The 9,260-nt window shown below is 32.4% G+C and overlaps 1 protein-coding gene and 1 non-coding gene across 18 annotated transcripts; both read left to right on the forward strand.

Annotated features, from left to right (window-relative positions):
* The first annotated feature begins 3,536 nt into the window (after nt 1-3,536).
* Nucleotides 3,537-3,643, forward strand: LOC139894791 (small nucleolar RNA R71). Its single transcript, XR_011775274.1, has one exon. It is a non-coding gene; the product is annotated as a small nucleolar RNA R71 (small nucleolar RNA).
* Nucleotides 3,644-5,665: 2,022 nt separating this feature from the next.
* On the forward strand, nt 5,666-8,760 carry LOC139891620 (uncharacterized). 17 transcript variants are annotated; one of them, XM_071874600.1, is made up of 7 exons: nt 5,666-5,845; nt 6,011-6,057; nt 6,188-6,240; nt 6,349-6,384; nt 6,503-6,606; nt 7,473-8,289; nt 8,474-8,760. In XM_071874600.1, the coding sequence occupies exons 1-6, from the start codon at nt 5,838-5,840 to the stop codon at nt 7,480-7,482; spliced, it is 258 nt and encodes an 85-aa protein (XP_071730701.1). In that variant the 5' UTR covers nt 5,666-5,837; the 3' UTR covers nt 7,483-8,289; nt 8,474-8,760. The 17 variants fall into 17 exon arrangements, 4 of the variants coding, with proteins under 4 accessions (XP_071730701.1, XP_071730699.1, XP_071730700.1 ...); XM_071874598.1 differs by having other exon boundaries at nt 8,130-8,289; XM_071874599.1 differs by having other exon boundaries at nt 8,139-8,289.
* The last annotated feature ends 500 nt before the right edge of the window (nt 8,761-9,260 follow it).

Genomic DNA, 9,260 nt, shown 5'->3' on the forward strand with positions numbered 1-9,260 from the left:
TCCACATACTAAGTAGTTTGCATAGTCTGCAAACCATGGAATTTCACTATAATCGATTTTCAAAAGATATTCATCAGGAGTGTTATCTTGTATAGTCGATTCATTTAGAACTTCTAATTCAGGATTTTCAAGATGAGAAAGATGATCAGCTGCGAGATTTTCTACTCCCTTTTATCTCGGATTTCAATATCAAACTCTTGTAAGAGTAAGATCCAATGGATTAATCGTGGTTAGACATCTTGTTTTGAAAATAGGTATCTAAGAGCAGAATGGTCGGTATAGACCACCGTTTTAGCTAGAACGATATATGAACGAAATTTGTCAAAAGCAAAGACAATAGCAAGGAGTTCTTTTTCAATAGTTGTGTAATTCATTTGTGCTCCTTGTAACGTCTTACTAGCGTAATAGATAGGTTGAAATCGTTTTTCAATCCTTTGTCATAAAACGGCTCCCATTGCAAAATCACTTGCATCGCACATGAGTTCAAATGGTAGATTCCAATTTGGAGTTATCATGATCGGAGCATTAGTGAGTTTTTCTTTAAGAATATTAAAAGATTTGATACATTCATTTGAAAATATGAATGGAGCATCCTTTTCTAGGAGTTTATTCATAGGAGTGGCAATTTTAGAAAAATATTTTATGAAACGTCGGTAAAAACTGGTATGCCCTAGAAAACTCCTAACTCCTCTAACATTGGTGGGATGTGGAAGTTTAGCAATTACATCTACTTTAGCTCTATCCACTTCAATTCCTTCCTTTGAAATTTTATGACCAAGAACGATGCCTTCTTTAACATGAAATGGCATTTCTCCCAATTAAGTACTAGATTTGATTGCTCGCATCTAATAAGCATTCGTTCAAGATTAACTAGACATGATTCAAAAGTATCACCGAAGACTAAAAAGTCATCCATGAAAACTTCCATGCATTCTTCTATCATGTCGTGAAAAATCGCCATCATGCACCTTTGAAAGGTTGCAGGGGCGTTGCATAGTCCAAATGGCATGCATTTGTAAGCAAAAGTACCATAAGGGCACGTGAACGTGGTTTTCTCTTGATCCTTGGGTGCTATTGGAATTTGAAAGTATCCGGAAAAACCGTCAAGAAAACACTAGTAACTATTTTCGGCTAATCTTTCCAACATTTGATCAATGAAAGGTAAGGGAAAGTGATCTTTTCTGGTGGCGTCATTTAATTTTCTATAATCAATACAAACACGCCATCCTGTTACAGTCCTAAAAGGAATAAGCTCATTTTTTTCATTTGTGATGACATTCATGCCACCCTTCTTAGGTACACATTGAACTGGGCTTACCCATGGATTATCAGAGATTGGATAAATTAAACATGCATCTAGCATTTTAATAATTTCTTTCTTAACAACATCTTGCATATTAGGATTTAGTCTTCGTTGGCGTTGCACATATGTTTTATGATCTTCTTCCATAAGGATTTTATGTGTGCAATACGAAGGACTTATGCCTTTAATGTCATGAATCTTCCATGCAATAACTAGTTTATGAGCTTTTAGCACAGAAATGGGTTGAGATTTTTCATTTTTCGTAAGAGAAGACGATATTATTACAGGTAATTCAGATTCACCATGTAAATAAGCATATTCTAAATGGTTTGGAAGTGGCTTTAACTCTAATGTCGGTGGTTCTTCTATCGATGATTTATATCGATATCTGTCTACCTCTTTTAACATTTGAAGTTCTTCTGTTGTTGGTTCATATTCATTAGCCATAAGTTTAGCTAACATTTCAGTTTCATCAATTGATTCAGTCCCTTCTCCTAAAGAACATTCTCCTGTTCCTTGAAATTCTGGAAATTCTTCTAACAATTCTGCATGTGAATCTATAGTTTGAATATAATAACATGTATCATCTGCAGATTGCGGTTGTTGCATGGCTCTATCAACAGAAAAGGTAACACTCTCATCCTCTATACTTAGGGTCAGTTTCTTACCGAACACGTCTATTATTGCTTTAGCCGTGTTTAAGAATGGTCTTCCTAATATGAGAGGAACTCGAGAATCTTCTTCCATGTCCAGAATAACAAAATCTACTGGAAATACTAAAGTACCAACTTTAACTAGCATGTTCTCCATTATCCCTCTAGGATATTTTACTGATCGATCTGCTAGTTGTATGCTTATTCTTTTTCGTTTCAATTCTCCGAGGTCTAGTTTAGCGTATAGTGAATACGGCATTAAATTTATACTAGCACCTAAGTCTGCCAATGCTTCGATTGAACTAAGACTACCCAGAAAATATGGAATTGTGAAACTTCCTGGATCTGATAATTTTTCTGGTATCATATTCAACAATACTGCAGAACAATTAGCATTCATAGTAACAGCCGAGAGTTCTTCCATTTTCTTTCTATTTGTGATTAGATCTTTCAAGAATTTGACATACCTAGGCATTCCTGAAATCACATCAATGAAAGGAAGATTGACATTTATTTGTTTAAACATATCTAAGAATTTGGATTGCTCGGTTTCAAGTCTTTCTTTTCTCATTTTACTCGGGTAAGGAAGTGGTGGTTGGTATGGTTTAACATAAGGCTTTGCCTTAACTGTGTTATCTTCATTAACCTTTTCAACTACCGGTTCTTTTTCCTTTTATTGATCAGATTGTGGTTCCTGTGGAGTAGGAATTGAGTCATCAGAAATTACAAGTATTTCAGGTGGTTTAAGTGTAATACCACTTCTCGTGGTAATAGCTTTAGCTTTTTCATTCCGGGGGTTAGCATTTGTAACGCTAGGTAGACTCCCTGGTTTTCTTTCACCTATCAACCTTGCTAGGTTACTCACTTCTTGTTCCAGATTTTGAATAGAAGCTTGTTGATTTCTAAATGCTTGAGCATTTTATTCATTAGTTTGTTTCTGAGATGTGAAAAATTACGTTTGAGATTCAACTAGCTTCGACATCATATCTTCTAAATTTGGCTTTTTATCATCGGTTTGTGGTGGTTTAATTGGAAAAATAGGTCTTTGCTGGTTGTAAGTATTATTGGATACTTGTTGATTGCTAGGATCTTGTTGGTTGTTGTATGGAACATTTCGGTTATAATTATGATTTTGATTTTAGTTTGTTCTTGGTGGTTGATAATTATTCTGATAATTATTTCCAGGCCTTTGGTTCATGTATGAAACATTCTCTCTTTGTTCCATTGTTTGTTCAATACTGAGACAATCTTTTGTCAAATGTGGTCCTCCACACTGCTCACAACTAATTCGTATTGCGTGAATATCTTTAGTCATCTTTTTCATTCATCTCTCGAAAGCATCTAACTTTGCGGAAATGGAATCAAAGTCATGGTTAGAATCGGCTCTAGCCGCTTTAGATGATCTAACGATGTCGTTTTCTTGATACCACTCGTGTGAGTGGGAAGCAGTGTTATCAATAATTTTGTAAGCTTCAGTTGCGGTTTTCTTCATAATGGAACCACCAGCTGCTATGTCGATGTCTTTTCGTGTAGTAATGTCACATCCTTGGTAGAATATTTGTACTATTTGATAATTGTCTAAACCATGTTGAGGACATCCTCTTAACAACTTTTCAAATCTTGTCCACGCCTCATATAGAGTTTCATTTGGCTTCTGTGTAAATGTAACAATTTCTCCTTGAAGTCTCACGGCTTTAGATGCCGGAAAGAATTGTTTAAGAAAATTTTGAACTAAAACATCCCATGTATCAATTGCCCCTTCAGGTAACGATTCTAACCAATCTTTGGCTTCTCCCTTTAAAGTCCGGGGAAATAACATGAGATATATCTGTTCATCCTCAACTTCTCTGATTTTAAATAGAGTACAAATCCTATTAAAGGTACGAAGATGTTCGTTTGGATCTTCCTTCGGTGCACCACTAAATTGGCATTGATTAGTTACCATGTGTAGGATTTGTCCTTTGATTTCATAATCTGGCGCATTAATGTCTGGTTGAGTAATTGTGTGACCTTGGCCAGTGCGTTTAGCCCTCATTCGGTCTTCCATACATAGAGGTTCCAGATTTTCCATGATTGAGTTTGTTGAATCTGAATCACTAGAGGATTCTGACTTAATGGTTTCTTCCTCGACAATCTCTGGATGAGTGATTTGTGGTTCAGGAGGAATGATTAGTGGTTCAGGATCTCTGAATTGTCCCTGAATATCCTCCGGATTCTCAATTGTGAGGTCGGGTTCAAAACATAGATTATCGGAAATTTGAATTGGAGTACTTGGTTGACTAGATGACGATTCTAAAGAAAAATCAACGGCGACAATGTTGGTTAGATGTCTTGATCGAGTTACAGGTGGTGAACGTATGAAAGGTGGTGAACGTTTTGCTCGGTGCATTCACAGCATATCCTATAATTTACAAAAATAAAAATTATTAAAGCTATCAAATTAATAGACTTTTCTGATTTTGCCCACATTTCGAATAGCCAATAGATGCAGCAGGTAGCCAGGACCCTTTAAATCTGAAGCCCACAACTCGCCACTAACAAATCCAACTATTACTACGAACCAGAAAATTTTGGATGTCTATCAATTTAACCGCTTAAAATAATTTTTCGTCGAAATTTTAAAGAAAATAAAGAAAATTCTATGTCCTAAAGAACTAGAGCGTCGAGAAATAAGAAAGAAAAAGAGTGCGTCGTAAAACATCGAAAAATAAAAGGTCGAAAAATAAAAATAAGAAAGAAAAACGTCGAAACTTAAAAGTCTAAAAACTAAAAATTAAAACTTACGTCTAAAGGTATTAAAGCTTAAAAGGAATTCTATATCCAAAACGGCAATAACTTAAAAGGCACTAAAATTTCTAAAATATTAAACCGATAAGCGATGTCGTAAATTTCTAAAGCGTCTAAATCTTAATCTAAAGAAAAAGCACTTAAGGGATTTTACGGCAAACCCTAAAAATTTAGAAATATAAAATAACTACGGCAAAAACAAAGTTTAAACTAATTACGAACGATAAAAATAAACTACGTACTAAATAATAAAAAGATACAAAAATGATAAAATTACTAATTTTTATAAAAATATTATTTTATATTATTATTTTATAAAAGTGTTAAGTTTATAATTTAATAAAACTAGTTAAAACTTAAAAATACAAATTAAATAAAAACTAAAATAAATAATTATTAAAATAAACCCTAATTAGATAATTAATTAATAATAATTATTATTACGTAACCCTAATTCAATGGTCAAAGGTACCAGACCTGTCACATCAACTCATGCGTAATAAAAACTTATATAAAAAAATAATACGTAATAAAAACTTATATAAAAAAATTACTTATTAATCTTAATTTTTAAATATACCTAAACCTTGCTACAACACTATAGGCAGTGTGCCTAATCGTAAAGTAGTGTAGTTTTTAGTAAGTCCGGTTCGTTCCGCAAGGAGCTAGCTGAGTCTAACGCTATATTTATTTTTAAACTATATTTGTATTATCTCTCTTTACTCTAATTAGAAAAAAATTATGATGCTATACTATTTTAAAAAAAACTCACATGGCCAAATTTCAACCATTAGATGTGTTTTTGCCAAAGTAATCTCAGCCTTTTAAAATAGATATGGCGTCATTTAAGGATTCAATTGGGAGTTACATGTTTTTATTACTCTTATACCCTCGAATCGTTATGTAGAACCGCTGCAGTTTCTTTTAATTTCTTCCCCTAATATCACAGCCGATGTAATTTCTTTCCTACCATCCACTATCCACTATTAATACACACTTCCCCAATCATGTATCATTCCTTCAATTCCTTTATCCCTTCAATTTGCCCTATAACTGTAGCACAAAGCTCTCAAATCTAGCGATGATTCTTGTGGATGATCAGGTATGATACCGTATATTCAGATTTTTAAATATGTTGTTGTTATTATGGTTTCTAGCAGCAATAGTTATTAATTTCATCGCAAGGTTTGATTTTTATAGTTCTGTTGACTTATTTTGATATGGGTTTAGATTGATTTTTTTTTCTACCATTCGTTATAAACTGCAGATATTTGAATTCGAGATGGACAAATGAACAGGTGAATTTGATAACTGGTATACTCTAGCTCTTTTATGTGGTGTGGTTTGCTTTATGTTTTTATGAATCGGTAATTAGTAGTGATGTAACACAAGATTTCGCTAATTTACTTCTCAAGTTTTAACATCAGTAAAGATTGTGTACCAGATATGGTTTCGGTACGTATTTGTGTTGTATTCCTTAAATTGTTTCACAAGAAGGTATGTATTCACTACCCCTGGTATGTATTTTTATTATTCCAGAAAAAGAAGGTACGTGTTCATTCGAATTAGGGCTTATGTTTTAGTTTTAATAAATATTCGAAACAGATAGTTGCAAAACATTGGAACCGTCTTATTAAACAGGTATGTGTTCATTCGAATTAGGGCTTTTGTTTTGGTTTTAATAAACATTTGAAGTTGCAATTGAAGTATCCTTTATTCATGAAGACGTTATTAAGTCGATATTAATATCCCTGAACAGGTTTTAATAAATCACATTGGAATTTTTTATATGTCAGCTCTTCAATTGGAGACTGTGTATCAGGATATTTCATTGAACTCGATCATTTTGCTCGGCTACAACTGGTTAGTATCCTTTTCCCAACACTTTTGCAATTTAGCAATCATGATTTATACAATGCACTATTTTTATTAAGGCTGATTGATTCACACAACCATACATCTCAACAATTAGCCATAAGGACATGTTGAAGATGTTAAATTGCAAACATCACATTTGGATTCATAAATCTCCACTTTTATATATTTTGCAAGAGGCTGTTACTATTGACCTATTTAGAAGCAACATATTTCACTTTGAATTTGTTCCTTTTTTTTTTACTAATTAGACAATATGAGAAAACTGTAACTAAACAGTTCTTAAACAGAATTTATGTTGTTTTTAACAATCTTTAACTTGGCGTTGCATATTCATAAGAAATTCAAGCAGCTGAGTTTTTAAAACGTTAACCTCTTTTTTTAATAAATTGTGACGATATCTACTCATTTTGTGCGTACCTTACATGGTGATGAATTGAATCAAGTTCATGGATTACCTATTTAAGCTATTAGTTCGAATTACTCTTAGGATTTTTGACCAATTTTCTATTAATGATCTATCTATATTGGACCGTGTTGCTGCAATTCAACTGTCATTTTATCTATACCTTCAATTCTATCTATTTTAATTGTGCCCATCTCTCACTACCGTAAAAGTATAGTATGGCCAAATTATATTTTGACCCATTTTCTATTATTGACTTATGTTGAATGCAGATTAACTATTTACTATGAACTTGCCTAATTTGGACCCATTAACATTTATAACATGTAAAGTTATGTTTTCATTGTTGTGTATATGAAGAGTAATTGTAATACTAAAGATCTATTTTGAAGTTGCATGTGATATTTTAGTAATATTCATCTAAGATCATATTGTTGATCTTATGCAGGTTTGCTTAATAGTTTATCAAAGTCAAATAAGTACATTTGTTTGTAAGAAATACGACTTCATCGTATAGAATCATAATCCTTGAGAAACAATGTTTCATACATCTAAGTAGTCTTTTTTTTTGTTTGTTTTTAATGCTCGAAGTCTTGAATTGTGAAATACAATATGTTACAAATCTGAATGTAATTTTTTGCTCCATAGTTTTTTATCGCTCTCGCGCTCTTAATCACAAGGTGTGAATCACATTTGAAGTGTATAGTGATGTTTGTAAATTGTAGCTCGATTATTTTTTCATCGTGTAAATACATTGGCATAGTACATGGTAAACATATACATAGTATTACTGATAGGGGAGTCCCTCTTTATGTATATCTTTTAAACTTACTGCGAGATTGGGTATTGTTTTAGCAACGTATTATTTTATATTACTATTTTATTCGGAGGTTTAATGCTTTTCGTAGTGAACATGCGTTTGGCCTGTTTATGACCTTTCTTAGATTTATTTTTCTAAGACCCACCCAACGAACACATATTACAAGATTATTGGTCTTAGTTAGAAGCCTTGCGATCAACAACTGTATGAGCTGGTCAGCATTTTTATTTGTTGATGTCGTGTCTTTAATTGTTTATGCTATATCGTTGTTGATTCGCTCAAAAGTTCTCTCAGGTTTAAAATGAACAGTTAAATAAAGATGGTCAAATGGAGAATACGATGCAGTGCAGGCACTATATTGCTTAAAACTTCGTATAGTTATTTTGATAATCTTCCATGCATCAATGTCAGTAGGCCTAAAAGACAACCATACATTCCCCTAGAGGTAAAATTGGCATAAAAGTAGAAACATATATATTATATATCGTCCGTAACCATTGAATTTTTTTATGTGGATCCTTTGTAGATTTGTTCTTTGGTCTCCTTACAACTTTATACGAAGTCCCACAATAATCCAATAAGCTAATTTTTCATATAAATCATAATATGCATATTGTGGCACTTGACAGGTGTTGCGTATTTCATGAAGATGGAAAAACGAGATTCTTGCAAGGTCATTATTTTTGGTGATGGAGGGAGTAGTATGAACTTGCTATGGTTAATGAGGCCTCAGTAATATTATTCTGCATAAACAATGGATGATGGACTATTTGTACCCTGATAAATTATGTTAGAAGTACCTATACTTCTATGTGTTTTTGCACTTTTTAAATTTTACTTGATAGTTGATATGTTGAATTTTGTTAACTCTGGTCGTTTAGGTGATGATATTATAGATGATATTATATAGTTCGATGACTGATAATATAGTTATGTTTCAACTTCGCTTGTATTTTTATTTATATACAATTCTTTCAAGAATGTATCTAAATTTTAATGTACATACATTAATATTAAGTTATGTTTTAGTCCCGCGAAATCGCGGGTTATAAACTAGTATATATATATATAAGTAATATTATTATTATTATAAAAGGGGGGTTTTTACCGTTTAATGATCGGTTTGTCGATTTTATGTCTTAAGTCGCAATTAAAATCTAATGTAAAATATTAAATATAAATACAACTTAATTTAAAGCGTAAAGTAAATGACGATAAATAAAAATGCGATAATTAAAAGTGCGATAATTAAAAGTGCAATAAATAAAATGACAGTAAATAAAAGTACGATGAAATATGAAATAAAGGAATTATGCTTATTTAAACTTCCGTAATCATGATGTTTGACGTGTTGATTTTAATTTATTACCATGGGTTAATTGTCCTTTGTCATGGATTATTCGATATGTCCATCTG

Source organism: Rutidosis leptorrhynchoides, chromosome 2 (genome assembly GCF_046630445.1).
Source record: "Rutidosis leptorrhynchoides isolate AG116_Rl617_1_P2 chromosome 2, CSIRO_AGI_Rlap_v1, whole genome shotgun sequence".
In the NCBI taxonomy this organism is placed as follows: Eukaryota; Viridiplantae; Streptophyta; class Magnoliopsida; order Asterales; family Asteraceae; genus Rutidosis; species Rutidosis leptorrhynchoides.

Excerpts from the sequence above, each read along its gene's own strand:
- LOC139891620 (XM_071874597.1), top strand. Across the intron at positions 6,058-6,187 it reads ACAGGTGAATTTGATAACTG|ATATGGTTTCGGTACGTATT; the intron begins GTATACTCTAGC and ends ATTGTGTACCAG. Across the intron at positions 6,607-8,473 it reads ATTTTGCTCGGCTACAACTG|GTGTTGCGTATTTCATGAAG; the intron begins GTTAGTATCCTT and ends GGCACTTGACAG.